The sequence below is a fragment of the Megachile rotundata genome, chromosome 7 (assembly GCF_050947335.1).
Source record: "Megachile rotundata isolate GNS110a chromosome 7, iyMegRotu1, whole genome shotgun sequence".
NCBI lineage: Eukaryota > Metazoa > Arthropoda > Insecta > Hymenoptera > Megachilidae > Megachile > Megachile rotundata.
This window is the reverse complement of record NC_134989.1, coordinates 3732748-3758436: the sequence shown is the minus strand read 5'-3', so window position 1 is coordinate 3758436 and position 25689 is coordinate 3732748. Positions and strand designations below refer to the sequence as shown.

General features: G+C 34.5%; 2 protein-coding genes across 3 annotated transcripts in view; one reads left to right on the top strand and one right to left on the bottom strand.

Annotated features, from left to right (window-relative positions):
- Positions 1-25689, bottom strand: part of LOC100878748 (uncharacterized) — a 911930-nt gene that overhangs the window by 871717 nt on the left and 14524 nt on the right. The gene's annotated exons all lie outside the window — the stretch shown is intronic.
- On the top strand, positions 344-25233 carry LOC143264785 (uncharacterized). Of its 2 annotated transcripts, none has more exons than XM_076533458.1 (2): positions 344-2011; positions 23902-25233. In XM_076533458.1, the coding sequence occupies exon 1, from the start codon at positions 781-783 to the stop codon at positions 1687-1689; it is 909 nt and encodes a 302-aa protein (XP_076389573.1). In that variant the 5' UTR covers positions 344-780; the 3' UTR covers positions 1690-2011; positions 23902-25233. The 2 variants fall into 2 exon arrangements, with proteins under 2 accessions (XP_076389573.1, XP_076389572.1); XM_076533457.1 differs by lacking the exon at positions 23902-25233 and adding an exon at positions 5344-6488 and having other exon boundaries at positions 344-5287.

Here is a 25689-nt window from a genome sequence, read left to right as displayed (position 1 = left end):
CACTGAATGAACATTTATTATACTTTGAAACAATTTGGTTTTACCATTCTTTGCTTCTAACCATGATAAACTTTTATGGAACGCGGTACGAAATGTATTGCAAGTAACTCGTACATTTATAAACTCTTTCGCGCAACATTGTATAAATGAATTAATTATCCGGCTTAAATAAATGTATGTACCCATATAAATGTATGCTTGAAAAATAATTAACACAGTAACTATTGATTTTGAAACGCCGAAGTTTCACAAAAATTTACTTTACTACAGAAATTTGCACTGTTACCAAAAGATAAATTTTTGTGTTATAATTTTGTACAAAATACTTAACAGGCATGTTAGCGCCAACGTATTTTGGAGGGTCGTTGGGGGCAATTAGCCTGTGCTATTTTGCCTTCGAACGATTTATGATAGGGATAGCCTGCGTGAGGTCTAAGCGAAAGGTCGTTTATGAGAGTCTAAGTGTGGCGATAGATGATGGCTATTGACTTGGAGTCGTATGGTCATCAGATGTCGTAGGATTGCTTGCTTTGTTAGCTTCTGAGATTGTAGAAAAGGACAGATAGTTTGTTATTGCAATGCTAAGTCGAATAGGGACGTTGTTCCTGGAGGATCTGGCCACGTAGTGGGGAGGCAGGGATGCCTTTGGTAAGAGGACTGAGTTTGACCTCTCGGCACTTACCCCAGCACCTTAATTGGGAACGCATCTCTGTTTGACAAAGTTTCTAACATCAGAAGTGGGATTCGGATAGCAGAATTTTTGCTAAGTCCACGTTCACGATGGCTGACGAGTCTAATAAAACTTCCGCGTCTTCCATCGAAGATTTATTCCGCCGGTTTATAGAAACGGTCGCGAGTATTTCGTCTACTGCGTCTGTGAAACCGGAGTCTTTAGTAGAAGCAGTGCCGGAATTTAGTGGTTCGGATATTGGCGAGGACGCTACAAAGTGGTGTAATCTGGTGGAAACGATTACAGAAAAACTTCCGGCTGCTCAGCGATTAAGTCTTGCCACCCATGCTTTGGCTGGTCAAGCAAAAAAGTGGTACCGTGAGTGGGAAGGTAATCCGCGAACTTGGCAAAAATTTCGCGAGGACCTTTGTTCTGTGTTCGTGACGGAAGACCGCTTGTGTGAACGGTTAACCCGCGCAGTGACTTATACAAGCGATTCAGCTGCCACGTACACCGAGTATGCGCGTAATAAATTAAAATATTACGGACAAACGCAAATAGCTTTTAAGCCATGCGAATTAATAAGTTTGGTGATCGGGAATGTTATGGACGCAAGTGTGCGACAATCTTTGATGAATGCCCGGTATACTACCACGGCTGATTTACTTAGTGGCATAGGACATTTTGTGAAAGTGCCGAAAAAGGACGTTGAACGCGAGCCCGGTCGTGACCGAGTTCAGGAGCGCGGGGAACAAGTGCGCGATTACAAGAGACGGTCAAGCGATCGTGTAATGTCAGGCCGACCACGAGATATTCCATGGAAACGGTGCTTTAGGTGCGACGAAGTAGGGCATTTTGAGAGAGAATGCCCAAAGAAGCGTAAAACAACGTTTGACAAGCCGGAACAACCAGCAGACAACCAGCCTGCAAAGAAGCCAATTAGTTGTGATTTTTGTCTAAAAAAGGGACATGAGGAATCACAATGTTGGGTCAAACGGCGAACAAAACAAAATGTTTAAAGTCGCAAACATTAAAAAGACAATTATTTAAAAAAGTGTACGGTGTAGCTGTGAAGCTGGACTTTGTTTATTCTACATGATGGATTCGTGTCATCGTTGGAAGAAACGCAATTGTTGCGTTTGACGCATGCCGATCATCAGATGGTGACCACGTGCGAGGGAGCGAAGCTGCAACGAAATCCAGGGCTTTCCAAGGACAGCGATGAACTACCTGGAGGACGGTGTAACATACTTAACGTTAATGGTAACGAAGGCGATGTATGTGGACCTCTTGAGGAATTGCTGAGACGGTATGAAATATATGATTGATTCGGGCGATAAGGTAAGAGCTGTAAATATTATGGATAGCTCGTTGGCGCCTATTCCTTCGAAATTATTTGTTTAAACTGGAGTATGTGTAAAGAAAATTTGTAGAACACGAGGGATATTATTAAATGAATAGAAACATAGGAAACTATTACTTTTGATTTTAAAGTAAGGGACGGAGTATTGTGCCGTAAAATGCTTAGGGACACCGGTCGAGTAGTTTATGGATGTTTTGTTCCGTAAGGAAGCCGGTTGGTATTGTTTGGTGAACCATGTACGGTTATTTTAGATTGGGGTACAAATTTTTCTTTCAAAATGTTAGACTAATTTATTAGAAGTCTGGGTGTAGAGTTGCACTACATTGTCACAGGAGCTCTATGGTAAACGAACATGCGGGAAGATATATTGTTGCTGTTATTAATTTACTTACTATGGAATTGAGGGAAAGTAAGGATTGGCCGAGCAAGTTAGCGAAAATAATGTTAACACTCGATCCGACGGTACAAAAATCTAAGGGTTTTTTCACCGTGTTGCTTATTATTTGGAGTAGGGAGGAGCGCCGGTGCGGCAACCTCTGTTGAATTGTTGTTGTTAGACACTAATAAGGAAATTAATTTAAATGAGGGTAGGGCAATAGTTTTGGAAAGATTGAATAGAAATTCAGAAAAGCAGTTCAGAATAGAAGTTCAGGACCCTAAGATTTTAGAAGGGCAAAAACAGATGTAAAGTCTAATAGATATTGTATGACTTCGGAGGTTTTAATTAATCGTTATTTGATTTAATGAACCGTTTAATGAATTACCGTTATTTGATTGCGGGTGAAAGCGGCAATCTACAATCTCAAAGACTAACTGCATCTTTGGAAGGGTGAATGGTCAGGATGTAATGGTGATGTTAGCGAAGAAGAAAGCGCGGATGAGCCGTGTTAGCGATATGAGTAACTGTTGTAAAGTTTGTGTTCCTTGTTCTATTTGTGTAGAACATTATGGAGTGGAAAATGACAAGAACAAAAGATTATTGTATGAATGGCTATTGGGACGAGTTGGGACCATTAGCAAAGAATGGGGCTATGGGGACACGTTGTGTCTGCTAGCAAAAGTTGATTGTGGGATACGCATCTTGTGGATGGTATCGTTTGTTTGTGCGGTATTCGCCTGTTTGTGAATACCGTGGCTGCTGGATGATACTGTGAGTGTCATCTGGAGGTGACGCACTTGTGGGTGTAGTCATCGTGGAAATAACGTATGAAAGGCGACAATGTCGTGTACGGAATAGAGTAACGTTATGTATTCGAAGGAACCTCTATCATTGAGTGACATTAAGGCCACGGATTTGGTATGTTGCCTTGCGAAAGACGACGTTTGAAAGGTACACGAATTGCGCGGAATAGAGGACGTTATGTTGATAAAGTGGGCGGTAACTGCAGCAGGGTACAATTAAAAGTGCGGAGCTGTGTAGGTTACGACGCTGGGTAAACACTTTAGTGTGGATGCGTTTGGTCATCTTATGTTGATAAAGTGGGCGGTAACTGCAGCAGGGTACAATTAAAAGTGCGGAGCTGTGTAGGTTACGACGCTGGGTAAACACTTTAGTGTGGATGCGTTTGGTCATCTTATGTTGATAAAGTGGGCGGTAACTGCAGCAGGGTACAATTAAAAGTGCGGAGCTGTGTAGGTTACGACGCTGGGTAAACACTTTAGTGTGGATGCGTTTGGTCATCTTATGTTGATAAAGTGGGCGGTAACTGCAGCAGGGTACAATTAAAAGTGCGGAGCTGTGTAGGTTACGACGCTGGGTAAACACTTTGGTATGAATGCGTTTGGTCATAGCAAGGGCAGGGCACGTGAGAGGTGCGGAGCCAAAGGCTATGTGACCTGGAGACGCTGATGTTGAGAGATTTGATAATCTATGATTGTTATTGCTGTATTGTGTTTGGATTTCTTGTGTGGATGCTTCCCGAGAGCGTGAAGCATGTCAGGTTGGCCGTGTTAGCGCCAACGTATTTTGGAGGGTCGTTGGGGGCAATTAGCCTGTGCTATTTTGCCTTCGAACGATTTATGATAGGGATAGCCTGCGTGAGGTCTAAGCGAAAGGTCGTTTATGAGAGTCTAAGTGTGGCGATAGATGATGGCTATTGACTTGGAGTCGTATGGTCATCAGATGTCGTAGGATTGCTTGCTTTGTTAGCTTCTGAGATTGTAGAAAAGGACAGATAGTTTGTTATTGCAATGCTAAGTCGAATAGGGACGTTGTTCCTGGAGGATCTGGCCACGTAGTGGGGAGGCAGGGATGCCTTTGGTAAGAGGACTGAGTTTGACCTCTCGGCACTTACCCCAGCACCTTAATTGGGAACGCATCTCTGTTTGACAAAGTTTCTAACAGGCATGTATACATTACATAAATAAATTAATTATCCGGCTTAAATAAATGTGTGCCTCAACAATAGTTCACATACTAACCTTTAATTCGACATCAAAATTTTCACACTTTACGTTACTAAAAAATTTTTAGTGTTAATACAAACTAAAATTTTGAATTAAAGTTTAGTATGAGATACTAAACACAGAAGTGTATGAACATAGCATAAATTATTTCATTATTCGGCTTAAGGAAATATTTATGATTGTATAAATCTATATAACTGATATTTGACAACAAAAATAATTGACATTTATTAATGTAACTATTTTTCTCAATATTAATTTTTAAGTAGCATAATTTAGTATCTAAGAATTTTCAGAATTTTTGCCAGAAAGAATCTGGTAGTTGATGTTTCGTCTATTGCATTTCCTCATAACGTAATAATTAATTAAAATAAATAAAACAAATTAAATAAGCTTGCAACTTTCAGGGTATTGATCGGAGCTGAATCTACAGAGGAAGATAGTATTTGAATGTACATTTCGATGATAAGAAAAATATAATAACAATGAAAAGAAGAAAGAACTGAATTCTCGAATTTATCGAGTAATGACATATCAAAGCGTTTACGAGCACTGAATTTCAATTTACTTTGTCGAAAGGAGCCAGCAGAAAAGAACGATGCACTACGCTGGCTAAGAGCTCCGGCGAACCTAATCAATAAAACAGGTGCACGTGATAAGCGATCAAAGTGATAGCGTAGTTCGTGTCTATCGTTTAAGCAGAACAGATACTAGTATCCCGGAGTATGGCGTTGTTACAAGCACGTGGCAGATGCCCCTTAACGATGGAAGTGCATCAAGTGCATCAAGTTATTGACCCTTAAGCTGAAATACGTGTAAGATGAATGTTCATTTAGCTTTGGTAACAGGTGAGGCTGACACCTGTGTTTTCCTAAAACTTTCGTAAATCGCATCCAACTTTCAGGGAATGCTCTTCAGCGTCGTAGAATCTGTAGAAGCCTTTAAAGGTAGATGGTGGAAATAACATTTTAAAAGAGATGTATTCAGAGCTTGAAAATGTTTCAATAATATTCAAATATGAGTTTGAAATAGTATGGAGATATTCGAATACGAATAATTAGAGATCTATGTATATATGTGTATGTAGGAATATGTAGATTTTGATATACAGTAATAGAGAATAAAGAATAATGGGATATAGAGGTATAAGCTATGAAGAGGTAGAAATATTAGTATCTGATGATATTGTGGATATTGAGATCTAGGGATATCGGTATGAAGAGATGTAGAGATTTAGGAATCTAGAGGTATAAAGATCTAGGAATGTAGAAATTCGAAAGTATAGGAATTTGGAATTCTAAGAAACTGGAAACTTAGGAAGCTACGAACCTAGCAACCTAGGAACCTAGCAACCTAGAAACCTAGCAAACTAGGAATCTAAGAATCCATAAATCTAGAAATCTAAGAACTTAGAAATCCAGAATTCTAGAAATCTAGGAATCTAGAAATCTACGAACCTAATAATCTAAGATTTTAGGTATTTACGAATTTAGGAAGCTAGGAGTACAGGTATCTGAAAATCTACTGATTTGAATAGATAATGAGAATTTTGGAATCTAAAAATTTGAAAATTGAAGAATATACATCTTGATATAACGCAAATCCTTATTACATAGGTATGTAGAGGTAAATAATCTAGGGGTTTAGCGGTATTAGGGTACAAGGATGTCGAATTGTCTAGTTTTCGTTATAAATACCAGTATTTAGGTATATTGGAGTTTAGGAATATTGAAGTCTAAGGTTATCGAGGTCTAGGAATATCATAACCCAGGAATATAGGCGAATAGGGGTGTGCCTCAAAACCGCGTAATTATTGGATTCAAAATTTCACGATGTCGCATTGCACATACTAAATTTCGATTTAATGAAACCACAGTTTGCTGTTACTTGGCACCTCGCCATTCACTCATAAATCTATCAGTCGATTTGTCTGATAATTTCACTGAAATAATTCTATGTATGATATCGAGATAAAATGAAACTTCTCAGTATAATGAAATATAATTTTTAAATGATGGGTATTGATAAGTTCTTCTTTAAGAGGTATGGAAGCACCATGAAAAATACTGCTTTAAGAAGCAGTATTTGTTAACAAGATCCACTTGTTAATTCTATAATTTCTGTTTATTGTTCGTAAATAACGAATAATTCTTAATTAATCTCATTTTTAATAACGTTACCTTAATTACTACAACGTTATAACATTTTTATAACGTTACCTTTTTTATCGAAGACACATTCAAATCTTTAAAATATGGATAATTACTATGAATCTGATAACAAGAAATCGTTATTTCTTAAAATTCTTCAAACTCAACAAATATAAAATTAAAATGTTAACTAAAAAAATAGATTACTTATTATTACTAAATAACGACTGTTAGCTAGCAACCATAGCATTTTATCGATTCTTCTTTTATTTTACACATACTGATCCAACATGTCTCGTAATTCTACATTGTAGGTAATATTACGATTGATAAAAATAGACATTTCACGATTATTTAACGTTAGAGAGGCGAACGTATTTCGCTCCCCTCAAGCTTTGTCCGTTTTCCAGGGGCATGAGCAATTAATTTTAATCGACGAAAACTACGGGAACAATCACCAAGAACGATCAATAAACAATGAACAATGATCGACAGGAGAATTTTCAGCTCCATACAGTTGAAGCTTTATTTCACTAGTCGACGGAGCTATGTTTAACTTCTGCTCACCACCTTGTTATCGATTTCCTGATCAAATCAATCATCCAAATTAATAGTTTTCTCGATTTCGGGGGAAGGACAAGTCGGTCGTAACGTTTCTTTCGATACATCTCCCGAGGAATTCCATCAGTTTAATGAAAAACGTCGTTTTTTACGTAGCAACGAAACAACATTCAAGAAATACAGTGTTTCAAAGGCAGTCGATATCAATTTACCTGTTTAACCTGCAAAGTTAAATCCACTTTGCTTGGTTCGTGTAACTTGTAAGAGTATCTGGAGGGTAAGGACAACGTTAAACGTCTTAGACTGCGACGCATTCCTTGCAATTAGCGTCACCGATTGCATTAGCTTGGAAACTCTCCATGTTGCGGAGCATTCGACTTCGATATTAATCGAGGAAGCATTCCAAATAAAATTAATAATTTCTACGTTGCGTATGAATCAAAATCTCAATTGCACAGTGAATGAAATAATTGAATAGGCAACACCGTTTAATGCTAACCTGTGACCTGTAAATATTCATTTCGATTCGATTTAATGAGGCTCGATCGGCTGGGTTTCAAAGTAAAGTTTGATGAGTTCGGCTTGATTTTACTTTTATCGCAGTGAACGGAGTTTCGGTTATAATTTCATGGAGGATACTTCGACAAGATTTTAACCACGAAATTGGGGAAAGACGAAACAAATGTATTACTTTTCTTTTATATGATTGCATATTTAATGACAAATAATAAAGATGAATTTCGATCGTGTCACAATACGGCGATGCTCACGAATTGAGCCATTTACTTTGAAAGTATTCACCTTAGGTTGAAATTATTTTTAGTTAAATATATTACAATCCGTTTAATTAACAAATGCAATAATTAATTAATTTTGAAAGTGACACAAGTCCACTTGGATATAATAAGTTCCTAATACTTTTAGCCAAATCTTTAAACATTATTGGACAATAAATATAAATTATCTAACAGCACAAGATATACAAAATTTGTCTCTTAGCTCTTACCACTATTTCTAAATTTATTGTAATGCAATCTCATAAATATCTCGCAATAACAAAAATGGATTTGCCTCGCTTTCGAAATAAACGGCTCAATTGGAGCCATAATAGTAACGTGTGAAAATGGTATTGCTCCTCATTAATAACGTCATCGAGCGTACAAAATTTAAAATTATAATTCAAATATATTTTGCAAGCGGAGCCAAATTATAATATTTTTTAAAGGAGTATTTTTCAAGTCACCTTAAATATAAAATGGGGAAGATGTTCAAATCTATCTCCTGATAGATGATTACACATAAATAATATGTGCAGTAATGAATGGTATATAACAATCACGCGCAGCAAAGTTATTTTACCTTTATTTCAGTATATTTATTTGTATGAATTTTACTGCGCATGTTTATTACTTTTCATTATAGATTGCGCATACGTTTAATGTTAATAAATTGCTTATACTTAAAAACCATCTATAAATTGCATTTGTAGTAACCACCAAAAAGGAGTGTGAAATAGGTCAGGAGTGTTCTTGATATTAAAGTCAAATGAAACTGTCCCTTATAATGTCCAGTTCATCCTTATAATAGTCTTCGTCCCTATGTATTCTTAAAGCATACGCAGCTATCCTGTTTATGTAACGTGAGCAAAAATCTGAGAACCCGTGTAAAGTATTCATGAAGCTGCGCAGAATTTGTGATATCCTTATTATATAATTTTAAAAGGACTAACATAAATATTCAGGTGTATCGGTCGAAAATGGACATCATAATTGTAGGTGTCTGCGGTTCTTATGGTATACCACCATTACAGGTGGTTGGTAAATTTCGTGGTGTACGTAACGAGAAGGATCAAGGCCGTATCTCCCTTTGCAGACGACCATTTTCAGTAAGGGTTCCATTCCGTTTACATTTGCTTCAGTCCCAGGAAATTCCGGGTCTTGTGTGTGCCATGCTCCTACCTTTGATCGACGTATCGTGAACGAATAATTCAACGGTTGAAATTACGTAAAATCTGGCAATCTGGTTCAACGGTTAACGAAAACACACTAGTCTGGTGAGTAATTTCAATTTCGCGGACTGGAAAAGTGAGGACCGTTGGCGTAAATAGCTACGGATCAGGGTGGCTCCAGGAACATCAATTTGAATGTGAGAGTATAACGCGTGGCGATATATTGTCAGATTATTGTACAACGGCTGGCAACGTAATCCGTAGTTGTACGATACACTGGGATGTTACGACAGGTGATATAACATTGGACCTTCTAAGAAAGAAATATTAGATAGTGGCGGGTTATACTAAAAAGCAACAGTTACATATCTAAAAAACTTTAAGGGTTTATGTATATTTAGAAAGTTAGTCAATTTTCGGATTTTTAAAAACAATGTAAATCTGGGGATTGATGATTTAGGAAATTTGTAAATTTAAGTTTAAATAAGAATTTTACAGTGGGAAAATTTGTAATTTTAGTGGTTTAGAAATTTGTAAAAGTATAAATATTGAAATTTGCAAAATTAGAGATACGAAAATTTGAGAATTTGGAAATTTAGAAATTTTGGCATTTGAGGAATTTGGGGAATATTAGAGATTCGAAACGTCCCTGAAATTTATGAAATCAATGAATCTGTGAGAGTGAGAAATTTAAGGAATTTGAAAGTTTGAGTCTTTTTAGAAATGAGAGTTGCAAAATTTTAAATTTACCAATTTAGAGAATAAGGAATATAAGAACTCGATAAGTTGTTAATTTAGTGATATAAAAATTGTATAATTCGGGAGGTTAAAAATTAAAAAATTTAAAAATATAACAATTTGAAAATGTCTAAAAGAGTTCACAGAGATACGCAATAAATCGGTAAGCCCTCGTTCGTGCAAATTTCTGTCCGAAAATTTCATACATGCAGCTTCAAATTTTCCGTGGCAATTCAGCGTGTAGGTTAGAAAGGATCGTCTCGGGAATTAGCTACCAGCGTATATCTCTCTAAAAGCTCTCGAGCGCCGTAGGACACCGTTGTCGAGCACCTACAAGGAGAAAATGCATTTCCACCATTCCCTGGTGCCATTGTGTTTTCCTTTTGCATTGTTCCATACCGCACATCCTCTCCCCCTCTGTCCCCCTCGATACCGATGCAAATAACGATCACCGTTTGTTGCTCGGATTATTTTATTATTCACCAGACCATTGGGTCTGCGATTATTTCATTTGAACTGTTGGAAGGGGTAAAATGCTTCAGAGGTATTACAGATAAATATGCGCTTTCCTGTGGATGGTGAAACACCAATTCAGAGGGACATTTGTAAATGGGAGCTCATAATTTAATACAGATGGAGCATAATGAGGACTTTAAAAAATCATACCAGGGTTTTAATCAACGTAGATTACGAGTTTTTCGGATAAATGGAAAGTTTGATAATCTCTCTTTTTCAACATGTGAGTCAAACTTAAACTATATATTACATGGTGTGTTCCAAAAGTAATGAGAATGATTTTTTTTAAAGGAATTTATTGAACCAATTCTGACAAATACTCAAAATTCTTCAAAGTACTGCTCTTGGGCTTCTACACATTTTTGCCCGCGACCCTGCCATGAACGGTACGCGTCCTGCAATGCGTTTTCCGGAACCGCTTTTAAGGCCTCGATCGCGGCCGCTTGGATGTCTTGTATCGACGAGAAACGCGTTCCTTTCAGGGGTGTCTTGATCCGGGGGAACAAAAAAAGTCTACCGGTGTCAGGTCAGGACTATAGGGGGGTTGGGGAAGCGTTATCACCTTGTTTTGGGTCAGAAACTCACGTACTCGCAGCGCGTTGTGGCAAGGCGCGTTGTCGAGATGTACTATCCAGGTACCGGAGATGTATTTTCTCGCCCTGACGACCCTTTTTCGCAGTCTTTCCAGCTCATCCACTTAGTAGGCAGTGTTAACTATCTGTTCTTCAGGAAGAAATTCTTTATGGACTGTTTGACGGACTGTTTTGCTAGTTGGTGGCCGCCCAGAGCGTTGATCGTCGTGAACCTCTTCCCGCCCTTCCTTAAAAGCCTATAACCACCTCGAAACTTGTGAGTACGACAGGACAGAGTTCCCATAAGCCTCACGAATCATTTTAGTTGTCTCCTCAAGAGATTTGTTTAGTTTAGCACAAAAGCTTTATCGCGTATCGTTGTTCCGATCGCCGACGCCGCTTTTTCCGCGACACGGTTACCAAACAGAGGGTCGCAAAAAATCACGTCCTGTCCCTTTCGCATCTCGGAGAGCCCTGGGACCGGGTTCGTTGGAAAGCTTAGGGTCCCCCGCACCTAACCCACGTGATCCCATCCCCCTCCGACCAACAGGAGCGGCGCAGGAATTTCGTTCTCATTACTTTTGGAACACACCATGTATTTCCGTTTTATCTTTTCGGAGAATTAGCAATCGTGTTGGTAATGAAAGAGATATGTCCATGAATGTACATAGTAGATAAAAGATAACGAAGGCATTGAAGGTATAGCATAGCAGATCTTCACCTAAAAGATTACGAGGTTTTCGACACAAACGAATGCCTCTGTAACTTTTCCTTTTCTTGGTATTCAAATTCTGGGGAACCAGTTAAAACGGATTTAACATTCGGATAAATTAGCTTTGCACAGAGTTTATATTCGGGTTAATTTCCTTAGAGGTTTATGATATTAATTCAAGAGAAGCATGCGTGAGGAGAAACTTGTTATTTTGAGTGGATTAAGGATAATGAAGGCTTTGTAAATGTAATAGCTTATTAAACGAGACTTCAAATAAATGGAATACTGGATGGATTTTCACTGTTGACATTTAGAGAAAGTCAAGCTAAAAGTTAAACAATTCTGTAAGATCATAAATTTTCACGCGTTCTTTCTAATTTTCGCAACACTTGGATTCCCGAATTTTCGGATTTCAAGATTTTGAAATTTTGAAATCTTTAGATTTTAGGTTTGCAAGTTTGCAAATTTTCAGATAGTTAGAGTATGATATTATTAGATTTTCAGACTTTCGGATTTTCAGATTTTCAGATTTTCGGATTTTCAGACTTGTAGATTTACAGACCGCTAAATTTCACAATTTACGTACCTCAATTCTCAGATTCTCAAATATGTACATTTTGAAACATCTGAACAGCTCAATGTTCAAATTATTTTATTACTCGAATTTATAATTACCAAAGAATTAAATTCTTAAATTTGAAAATTTGCAAATCCTCAATTTTTAAGTTTGTAAGTCTTTAAATTTCCAATTTTACTTTGTTCCAAATCCTCAAATTCCCAAAATACGAACATTTAAAATTTCCATATTGTCAAACCTCGTTGTGCGAAAAATCCATATTCTCAAATTCCTAAATTACGAACACAAACTTTTAAAACTTGCAACTCTAAATTCCACGCCATATGTACCACGAACGCAGTCACGTAACACAGTATCAAAAATTATGTAGCGTAACGAGATAAAAAATAAAGGGAATGTGCAATAAAGTTTCATGGAGTCTGCACGAAATATATCGCAGGCTTTTTCAGGATAGAAAACAGAGAATATTTAATACAATCCTCCGTATCGATTCTTCTATCGAAATTACATGATATACTATCATAAAAAATTCATACCTTTACTCGATTGATTCATAATTCCGTTAGCTGTCGAAAGGTATTCTAAATCTTATAGACGTTGTATAGAGAATCAATTCGCTACATAAAATTACTAAGAGAAATGGTCTCAAGAAATCAGCATTTTGTGTTGAAACCTCTAAGCCGTATCTTTCGAGTATGCACTCAGCTGCCGCCATAGTAGAATACAAGTTTCCTGTACTTTCCGTTTTCCCCGTACGTCTTTGTCTGATAAAGCATGCATAAAGAACCCGTATCCGTCTACCATGGAACTTTCGAACATTCTGAAACACTGGTCCATCTTGTTTTTATGGTGAACTTTTGTTACTTCAGTCCGTGTCTCTTCAAATCCGGGGACACATAGTTAAAAAAGTTTCACCGGGAATATCGAACTACGTCGCAAGTTTCGATTAACTCCTGGATGGCGGGACTTTGCGTGCCAAACGTACTCGTGCGAGCTTCAATTTCATTTTAAATCATATTCGGAAGTTTACTCTTTGTGAATTTGGAAAATTATAATTTTAGGATTTAATGATTTTGGTATCTAGGGATAGTTGAGAAGCATGTGTATAAATTTTGGAATTTAGAAATTTGGAAATTGAAAAATTTGGGAATCTAAAAAAGTAGAAATTTAGAAACCCAAAAATTTATAAGTATTGAAATCCAGAGATGTAAAAATACTCGAAACCAGAAATCCAGAAATCTAGAAATTCACATACCTAAAAGTGCACAAATCTAGACATCGATAAATCTTCAAATCCACAAATGTAGAAGTTCACAAGTCTAGAAATCCATAAATTTCGAACTCTACAAATCTAGAAATCCACAAATCTGGAAATCTACAAGTCTGCAAATCCATAAATTTGGAACTCTACAAATCTAGAAATCGACACATTTACAAATCCACAAATCTAGAAATCCATAAATTTGGAACTTCGAAAATCTAGAAATCGACATATTTACAAATCCCCAAATCTAAAAATACATAAATCTAAAAATCGACAAATCCCAAAATTCACAAATCTGGAAATGTAGAAAATCTAAATATTCACAAATCTAGAAAGGTGTCCAGAAATTTTGAAAAATCACAGTCCTAAAATTTAGAAACTTATGAATATAAACGTTCTCTGTGCTATTTTACGAATGTATATATCTTATAACGTTCGACACCATAGTTTCGAAATTTTGCTTCATAGAATACCGTATCACCTCAGGCTATGTACAATTATGTCATATGTACAATTAAATCGAATTTAAATTATTAAATTAGCAATTGATTGGAAATGCAAGTCACCTTCTGTGCTTATATGTTTCGTTATTAATATCAATATATTCCACATCGTATCAGGAAACAAACAATTACATGTATCATTATATATAACTAACTGCGAGAATACTACCATAATTGCAAGATCTTTTACCAATTGCGATGAGCAGAATTATAACACTGGACATTCGTGCATGCTTCCTGGTACATATATAATTTCCCGTTTAATATTCAAGGTTCGTAAATAATGGGACATATAAAATATTCATGAGTCTGTCGTAGACTGGAGAATACACCGATTCGTTTACGTGTTCGAGGAAATTTTGTGTAATTTTCTTTACTGATAGCGAAACGCAGACTTTGCCAGAGAAATGTAATTACGTTTGTGAAACGTGACTCGTACGAGGGGATCCTAAGAGATTTAATGTAGCACGTTATAGGATCCATAATTACTTAAACCTTTATCTCATAATATTGAGTGAAACTTGCAATTCTCGATTAAGTCTGAAAAATTTAACTGTATTTGTTTTTAGGATCCATTTCTAATTTCTGGATTTGAAGATAGTGTTGCAAGTAAATAATTACACGATCAATTGATACGCATTGATTTTAATGTCTGATATTACTAGTAACCCAGAAAAATATTTTTAACGTTTTGTTTTTGTTGTAGGTGAGGAGATCCATGGTCGAAAAGTGACGTAATAAATTGTATGAAGAATGAACAGAATATGTATTTAATAACGATTACAAAATGAACGATTCAATAACGCGAGGAAAAGGCAAAGAACAAAATTCAATCGAAACATGCAAACGCGAGAAGAAATGTTAACGGTGATGTAATAAATAATAAATTCTATTAGATGGAGATAAATGTTAATTCGTGTATCGTTTCGTTTTATCGCCAATAGCTTTGATGTTAGCAAACATTTATGTCAGAATAGCGAAAGCTACTCTTGTAGATGGTGTTGAAAAACATTTTATAAGAGTAAGTACACCTAGTTTGTTTAAGTATTATACAGGGTGTCTCACAAATAGTGTAGGACCCTGAAATGGAGGGTAGCTGACGTGATTCTGAATAAGATTTCCCTTTGCAAAAATGGGATTTGAAGCTTCGTTTTTGAATTATTAAGGAAAAACACGGACCAATCAGAGCGCGAAGATGCTTTACACATGCGCAGACGCGAGAGCGACAGCTTCGAGCCTAGTGGCTGAGCGCGCGTAATCCTCGCGCTCTGATTGGTCCATGTTTTTCCTTAATATTTCAAAAACGAAGCTTCAAACCCCATTTTGGCAAAGGGAGATCTTATTCAGAATTACGTCAGCTACCCTCCATTTCTGGGACCTACACTAATTTTGAGACACCCTGTATATCTGGTGTTTAAGTATACCTGGGCAAAATAGTTTGAAATATATATAAATAACGCTTTGTTGGTAAGAAATTTTAGGGTGTATACTAATTTTACAAAAATTTAATCGCTTAAATAATACTTGTGTTCAGACCTAATCTTATCTGCACAACTCCTAACAAAATTAAACAATTAACAATAAATAAATTTCTGGTAATTCTGGTAATAAATTTATAGTAATATTTGCAATAAAATTCTATAATTTACAATCTCAATTTCAAACCTATTACTTATGTAACAGTTTCCGAAATATTTTTTTATAAAATGGCAGTTTAAATTCTAGCTTTAAGAGACGAATCCTTTGACATAAATATTCATCGATTAAAAAATCATGAGATGAATATTCATTCAAGTTCAATATTATCTAAAAATTGCGCATTTATTATGAAGATATTGTAATACGAAGGATTAATTCTGATGCAATATGGAATAATTTACTTAAACCCTTTTAACTTAATGTATATGAACATGTAAAACCACAGGAAAAAATTACTGTCATAAAGTACAGGTGGAACGAACTTGAATTACAATGCATTTGTTTGTTTAATCCTGCAAAAATTATGACTATAATATATAGTTTATGTTTTACATCAGATAAATTTCTAATATGTCTCGTGTAATATAAAATGGTATTATTCTTTCTAAGGGCGCATTTTATGTTTTTAATATAAATGTATTGTGCTAGTTTTATGATAATGCTTTGTCTGCAATAACGTTTTAGCTCGCTTTTATATATTTCATGTCTTAAGAAAATTTTCATTTTATTGTTTGTGAACCAAGAAAATACATTAATAAAAACTATGTCTACTGATCTAGTCATTTTACTTTATATATTTCACCTGTTAGTTCATTTTATCTTTTGCAAAAAACTTTATTTTATCTGAATAACGTTTGCGTCACAGAAATATTAAATTCTTTTAATTACTGTTCATTTATTAAAATGATAACACAATTTCTACGCAACGCTACTATTATTAATCATCTATTAATCGATCTATTATTATTCATAATTGCTTTTCAGAAGCAATGAACATCATACGATAATATCCATATAAACGATAAATCATAAACGAAGTTAGTATTACTTTATTTTTCAGTTTATTACTACATGAATTTCCATTAGAAATATAATTGACGACTATTTAGTTTTGAGTAATTACAGACATTACACTCAGTAATCCCCGGTCAGTTAATTCATAATTAACTACAGTTATCTCTCAATATAATACACAATGCGAAACAGAAATGAAACTAGAGTTTTGCGGATTTAATCATTTCGGGATACTTTCGGTTTTAACATTAATTAATTTCATGAATAGTTATAATGAAATATGCAATCTGCCATTTGAATGTTAATAAAATTTTAGATATTTTATTCATTCACATAGTTTGTTGTATGCAATGTAATATTTGAAAAAACAGTTATTTTAGTGGTGCAACAAAGATATTATTGTGAAACACTGATTTTTGGGGGTAGTATGATGTTAACATTGTCAAAACAATATATTATTATTATCAATTATAATAATATTTTTTTTCTTCTCCAACCTACGAATATGTTCGTCCACAATATTCATTGCACTAATAAAATACGTAAAATACTAATATCAAGAATAAAAATGATAAGAAAAATATTAGATGACGTTGACATTTACTATGACCATATTGAATTTTTGTAATTTTGAAATTGTTAATACGATATCAACATGATCCCTCATAGTCATACTCAATAAAAATGTATAATAATAACAAAATGTATTCATTTTATTAACACACGTTGTACATACATAGTCATATATGAATCGTTTATTTTTAAAATGGGATAATTTTAATATTGCGAGATATTTAAGGGTCTACATTTTAATAAATTTAAAAATATTAGTGATTATTAATAAATAAATTTTTCGTATTTTGTGGTGCTCGATAATTTAATAGTGATGTTAAAAGAAATAATTATTATGCCAAATGGAGCTGTTTCACTTTCGAAATTAGTTATCCGTGTTTCTTGAATTCCTTGAATCATTTTGGTCCGAATTGTCTTCATCTTGAAATCCTGATTCCAGCATTTTTTTTTATTACCAGTTTTCATAAGTCTTATTTCTATAAACATAATAAAGATATTCCTTTGGAAATAAGGATTTTATTGGAGTGGCGTTATTATCCAGAAAGTATTGTTAATTTTCTTATTATTATCTATCAGCTAAGGTGAACTTGCACCACTTTTAATATAAACATCTTTCCGATGTGGTTAATTACCCAAACTTCCGTTGTCCAAATATTACAGAACGTTAATTATTTTCACTATAGATTGCTTACAGATAAAAAGATCGTATTAAGTTTTTGTGTTGTCATCATTATTTTCATTTCTTTCAAAAATAGATTTGTTCCACTTTCAGAATAAGGGTATCATATAATCGATTGTCTAACAATAAGTATATACTAATACAATATATTGTATAATTATACAATCATCAAATGTATAATGTATGTCACAATTATATAATTCTATAATAAGTATATACTAATACAATATATTGTATAATTATACACTCATCAAATGTATAATGTATGTCACAATTATATAATTCTATAATTATTCTGCAAGCAATAATGAATTTTCAGAACTAGTACGTAAGAAACTCAAGAGTTGTTGAATGACAATCAGAATCAAATTACAAACTAAATTTTCTCTCTCTCGGACAATTTCCCTGTTTTTACTTATCTTATTTTTCTTGCGATAGATTTGCCTCATTATACATACATACAGTTGTACGATTTTCAATGAGACTCTCAGGTACAAGGCTCGCTAGCTTATCGCATCCAGGTATCTTGAAGGAGGAAATGCGACTATCTCTCCATTTACCTACAACCCCTCCTCTGCATCTCGAAACCCTTTGTTCCTGGCCCTTCAAAGAGGATGACGTCGCCTCAAAAGCTTCCTGTCGTATACTTAAACTAGGATCCAATTAGACGAGATAGAGAGCTGGGCGTGTTACGTCTAGAGCGGAAGGATTCGAACTTCTTTATAGAGGGTGCTAATTAATTCAACGTGCGCGTATAGCAAAGATGGTTATTTACCGATGGCTCTTAGAAGCCTACACTTTGACACGTTGAACGGTGTTGAAGGCATCGATGGTTGGTATCATGAATTCAATATAACTAGACAGCTAAGCCGTTCGTTTTCGAAGTTTATTCGAGTACTCGAGTTATACGAATTATTCAAATAATGTAGTTAAAAATATTTATACCACTCAAATATCCAAAAAATCGCCCGATTACATTTTCGAAAATATTCGCATCATTTCAATATCGGTAGAATCCAAATATGAAGTTCGAATAACATTCTAATCGAATGATGTCCAAATCAGTAGTCAATTCAGGAGTCGATTCTTAGACGTTTCAGCAAACATCGGACAATTGACTTGCCATACACGAATTGTGTAAACATCCTTGTAACGTGGTCTCACTCAGTATCCGTCAATACATCATACAAGTGTCACGGCGTTTCCAAATAGGCACTGTCGAACTAATTGTGAAGCAATCCCAATTGCGAACACATTCGTCAAATCAATCTATCGCATTCTTTCCGAACACCTCGTGTTTCGCTCGATTAACGGTGTGGTTTAATTAAAGCCCTCTGCGAAAGCAAAGTGGACAAATGTTACCGCGGTATTTTTCGTACGCATATTTTTAATGTTCGCGTGACACGATAGTCGTTCTATACACACTATGAAAAGTATACAACGATTTTTATCCTCTGCACTTGAAGTGCCACTGGTACTTGTTATTTTCATGTCCAACTTTATTCTTGGTGGAGTAATTAATAGAAGCTCCGTTCATTATGTAGCTAAGTAAGTCATAAATACAAAACGTTTATCGCTCTAATTACACTGTACAACAAATTTTGACTTTTTTTTTATTTCGTAACGGCTACTATGAAATTCTTATAGATTTTTGCGAGCTGAATACGAATCTGAAATCAGTTTTTCTCTAGGACGTACAGTTTTTGAGAAAATTAACTTTAAAAAAATTGCAAATTTTCAACTTTGGAAATTTTTTGTGCTTTTACCGCAGCAGCTATTCAGTGGCTTTTTTCACGAGAAGAATCTGTGAATTTTTCTGAATAAAACTATATGAATTGTTATTACATTGTAAATATTTAAATATGTTTAAATGATGATCAATGTAAGAAAGACACCAAAAACGCACCAATTTTTCCTGATATTTTTCAATTTATTTAAAAAACTATGGGTCTAGGCGAAAATCTAACCATCCCACATGATAGAGTAGACATTTCTGCAGAAGAAAGCATCAAGCGAAGTTACAAAATCACTTTTACTTTCCTTTTATAAAAAAAATAGTTTAGCAAAACACGCGCCGCTGTCAGTGGTGCTCGATGTTGGCGCGGCGCAGCAGTCGCGAAATAACTATTTCGTTACTCCAAGACAATAAGCAGGGCGACTGCCGCGCCGCGCCAACATCGAGTACCACTGACAGCGGCGCGTGTTTTGCTAAACTATTTTTTTTATAAAAGGAAAGTAAAAGTGATTTTGTAACTTCGCTTGATGCTTTCTTCTGCAGAAATGTCTACTCTATCATGTGGGATGGTTAGATTTTCGCCTAGACCCATAGTTTTTTAAATAAATTGAAAAATATCAGGAAAAATTGGTGCGTTTTTGGTGTCTTTCTTACTTTGATCATCATTTAAACATATTTAAATATTTACAATGTAATAACAATTCATATAGTTTTATTCAGAAAAATTCACAGATTCTTCTCGTGAAAAAAGCCACTGAATAGCTGCTGCGGTAAAAGCACAAAAAATTTCCAAAGTTGAAAATTTGCAATTTTTTTAAAGTTAATTTTCTCAAAAACTGTACGTCCTAGAGAAAAACTGATTTCAGATTCGTATTCAGCTCGCAAAAATCTATAAGAATTTCATAGTAGCCGTTACGAAATCAGTTGGCTGTTGTACAGTGTTATATTATTATTAATCATTCTGGAATTTCATTTCAATAATGTAGTTGAATGTTCTGTAATTCAATGAGAGCCAGATAATTTGTAATGCACGTTCAAACGGGGCATTTACAATTTTATTTTGACAGTTCGGATATTTAAATTTTTAGATACATTCAGATATTACAATACTCTAGAATTCGGATTTAAAGTTTCAATAATTGATGAATTTAGATATTTTGGATATTTCAGATAATTCGGTTAAATCGGATAATTCGGGTAATTCGGATAATTCGCATAATTCGGTTAATTCAGATAATTCGTAAAATTCGAATAGTTCGAATAATTTGGAACATTTGAATAACTCGAACATTCCAAATAATCAAATAATTAGGACAATTCAGTTAACTCAGATAATTCAAATAATTCGTATAATTCTAACATTGAATTTTGAACTCTAACAGATTAAACTATAACCAGAGTTCGAACATTCGAATACCATTAAAATTTGCATTTGATGTTTCAAAATTCAAAATCTACCTCAGTAGAATGCAAATTTAAAGTTCGAAAGCTTGAATATTTAAATTATGTAATTAAAGAATTCGTCGTTCGTCGAAATTATTGCAGTTGCAGTATCCATCAAGTCTCAAATATACCAATCTAATTATTCCAGACTGTAAATTGAATGAAAGTGTCATTAAAAAAACCCATTTTTTCCACCCATAAACATAAAGAACTAATACTTTCATTCGTTACGTAGCTAACAGACGGGATACGCAGCCATGATACGACTTTCATTCTCGTGTTTATGCTGTTAGATAGTAATGTTTTATGTGAATTTTATATGCTGCAAAAACGCTTCGTAAAGAACGTATAAGAGTTTTTCTTCAGGTTTCGTGCTTAACGTACGAACGGTGTTTTATTTCTTCCGAGCAGCTTGTGATTTTTTTACTGGCTATAATTAACGGAGTCTAATGCACCTCTTTAAAGATTTAACTTTAGGGTACACTTAGGATGTAGAGGTAAGTATAGCGATCTATCTATTTATCCTTTGCACTTGAAAGGCGACCTCGCACTCACCATTTAACTGTATTGAATTTCTTAAAAACGTTTAAAAGTGCTAACTTTTTTTAAATACTTAATTCGTTTGAAAGTAAACATCACATACAATTTTCGTTGTAAGTCATGACCAAGGTCATTAATGGTATGGAAAATAATTTGAGACTTGAAGTCTCGACAGGACTTTACAGAAGCATTTCTGTAATAATAATATTGTAGGGTTTTTTCCACAAGGGTAACCGGTATCATAGTTTTTTTCCATTAACGAGCGATCGTCTTTTGTTTAACAACGCTTTGCGTGTGCGAAATGCTTGCGGGGCAATCGTAGTTTTGCGCTCCTGTGAGTAGCTTCGGCGGAAAGCAGTACCGTCCGAAGTGTTGAGTGTTTTTGTGCGTGTTCTTAATGTATATTGTTAATTCTTTTTTGTTAAGATATATCCGTGTTTTCTCTCCTTCACCCTCCTATCCTACAATATATTATTTGGTAATATTTATAATTTTAATGGTAATGTGAAAGATATAAAACGTTAAACAATTTTATCAAATATTTCTGTGCATAATATAGAAAGAACATATAAAATAGCAAAAAATAGAAAATATTTATTTATTACATTATCTTATATTATGTACGCAAATCACTTCTATTTTTTACAATATTAAGAGTAAGAACAATTTTTTTCATATTTATATACAGGTATATTTTGAACAATAAATTCGGTCTTGTCTCAACTTTTCTAAAAGCACACACATTTTCCGCGTGATGTGACAAATGGCCAGTGGCACTTAATATCCTGGATGCGACTATTTCGCACAAATGCCGATTTCCTTCTTTTTGAAGCTTACAAGAAAGCAAGGCAAATAAGTATTTTATGTACGTAAACATGAAGTCGATCTTCAATTTTCGAATGAATTTTCATTCATCTTATAAGTAAACTTCCAAATAGAAATAAGCTTTTGCCGCCATTCAACAATAGAAGAATGAACTTCATAGAAGCGAACTTCAAAGTTCCAATGGGTCTCAAAGCGTTAAAATTAATAACGTACTGTGTGAAAACTGATGGAAGTATAATAAATAAACGATTAATAAAACAATATAAAATCAGTTTTCTCTAATAAAATTTGTGTTATGCACATGATGTGTAAACATAGTGTAACAGACAATAATGATAATTAATAATAGTGAAGTAATAAGTTTAAAAGAATTCATCAAACTTCTCAAGTAGAAGATTTTAAAGTTGTCATCATCAGCGAAAATATCTCTGGGTGTTAAAATGTATGTTCTTTGGTTCTAGTTGATTATGTTACATTTTTGTATTTTTACATAAAACCTATCAACACGGTTAAAATATCATTAAAGTTTCTAATTTCAGAATAACCTCTCCAAAACAATTATCTACCCATCATACCAGAACACAGTGATTACATTCTGCAAGACAATCAGAATTCTCAATAGACTAGAACTATAGAAGTTACAGTTTAACTTGTTAGTAGACAGTCGCTTAATAGGTTAAAGCTACGACGTTGATACGACATGAAACTCTATTTAAAAACAGTAGTTTCTTATTTTAAGTTACAAAGTATATTAAGTTTTGCTTCTTGAAATTGTCGATTTTTATCAAGATATGGAATTGTATATAGATTAATTTATGTCTTAACATTCGTTTATTTATTTCCCAACTTCATTATTAATTTCAAAGTAAATGAGCATACTCTCGATAATGCTCAATATCCAAGTTTACTCTTATGTTGTATATATGTGAGTAATGTACACGTTTATGGGAATATGTAAATCATATTGTGGAACATGAATACTTGTCTACATTGTAGATAATTATGGCAGATTCTTGATTACATCTACTAACAAGAAGTCGATACTAGCAATTGCATATTCCACAAATAGTTCTCCATTTTGACAAATCATGTACCGTTAACTTATAAATGTATAATTTATAAAATTTAAATGTTTGCAAATTAAACAATCTTCACATTCAGAAACCAGAATGTCTGATGGTTTGTGAATTTGAAACTCTCTGTACTTAAAAATTAACAAATTTAACCCCTTAACCTACAATTTTCTAGACAGTTGCGTCATTCACGGTTCAATAATTATTACTACAACTTGAAGACAAATAAAGAAAATTGAAAAGTTAGACACGTTATGAAGGTTATAGTCAGAATTGAACACAAAATTCAGTTACGATGAAAATATGAGTCTGATTTGTCATGTGTGAATTACAAGGTGCGTCACGAGTGTGACACGATATTGTAGGGCAAGTGGTGAAAACTCTAAATTTGCTGATTTCCAAGTTTAGAAAGTCTCTGAAATTTGAAATTGCAAATTTGAAGAATTGAAACTTCACTCTCAGCATTTATAAGAGCATCCCGAAAGAATCATTATATCTAACAATGTCATACGAATAATTTAAACGAGGTTGATTCAACAGAACGATTTCATCTTTTTCAGATGGATGACCCACTTTCGACAACAATGGACAAACGTCACCGTGCACTTCAACAAGGGTGAGTAAATTAATCAATTTTCTTGTTATTTTAAACACTATTTTTCCAGAACCATTCTGTTCGATTCTATTACCGCAAAATATAGGTCACAATATTTTCGCAACGTTAATAAATAAAATTTTCGAACGTTACATAAAATTTATTCAGAAAAAAGTAATCTGCTCTGCATCCGACGATATATTGTGTACGATTTCCTTTTATTGCATTCGATACGTGTTCGTGATTACACGATTGCACTCCAGCGTGTAATTTTAAGTTTCGTGATTGTTCACCGAACTTTCTCATTATCGACTCGCTATTCATTATTTCGCTCGTTACGTTTCGTTGTTGAAGTTGCGCGATGCAGCTGCTTTGATTAAACGTCAAATTACCTTGATTGCGACATAAATTGGAACATTAGAATCGTCGATTAATCAGGGTAACGGGGTCGACATGTTTCACGTTGCCTGCATACTCTCAAACTTTCATTTTATTCTTTTCGTGTTACATAATATGCCATTTAGAGTTCTCATCGAACATTATAAGGGATAAGACGTGTTTCGGTGTCGCTCGTGTTTACGTGTTCAAAATTCTATTAACTGTTCTCTAAGTGGAAGTGCTTTTATAGTTATAGATCCTCTCAAATCCAGATACAGTTTTTGTATCTGGGTTGCATCAGTGCAAAAGGCCCATTGGGATAAATGAGTGTCTCCATTAATGGATATATTCAACCTCAACGTTTGTTAAATAACACAGTACACAACACCATAATGTCTTCCTCAAAAGGATCATACGCTCAAGTAACTCAAAATGTTAGCTTCCCAAAGAAAGAACAAGCCATCGTTACAGATGCAGTTGAAGGATTAACCATTAAGGATTATACGATAGCTATTGGCAAGTTAGTAGGTCCCAGTAATATCCGTTTCGTTTCTAGAATATCTCATGGTAGAGTCTGTCTTTATCTAAGCAGTGAGACAACGGTAGACAATTTGCTTACCACTAATAAGAACATCAACGTAAACAATCATACACTCGAATTACGGCCACTTGTTTCCAAAGCTAAACGTGTAATACTTTCTAACGTATGACCAATAATTCCACACAGTGTCATTGAAGCAAAATTGCTGGAATTAAACGTCACGAAAAAGTCTCAAATATCTTTTATTAAAGCAGGAATGAACCCTGGGTACACTCACATACTCAGCTTCAGGAGACAAGTGTATATTGAGCCAGAAGATATAAATAAATTGCCAAACGTAATCGAGATAAACTTTGAAAATATATTGTATTGAATATATATCTCCACGGAAAAATTAACCTGCTTCCTTTGTAAGGAAGAAGGACATCTTGCCAAATACTGCAAAAACGAAGGTGTCCACGACAAAGAACCACAGATCGTCCCCCAACAGGTCGTTCCTGCTTTCACCCCAGAGGTTACTCCTTCAGAAAATTCAGTGAAAATCCAAAACATTTCACCAGCTAATCAAGAAAAAATAGCATTAAAAATTCCTAGTGTCAGAGATATAAAACACGCCCTTTCGAGTACCATTTCTTCCATCGATGGTGCATCAGAAATCAACATTACAGATAATTCCGCGAAGATAATTAAGAAAATTACAGAAATAGAAAAACCAGACAGTAAGAACCCAGAAAAAAAGAAAACGAAAAAAGTTGATCTCTCATTTGATATTAGAGAACAATTAGAACCAGCAAAATCATATATCTCGAATCAAATGCACGACTTCCCCCTCAA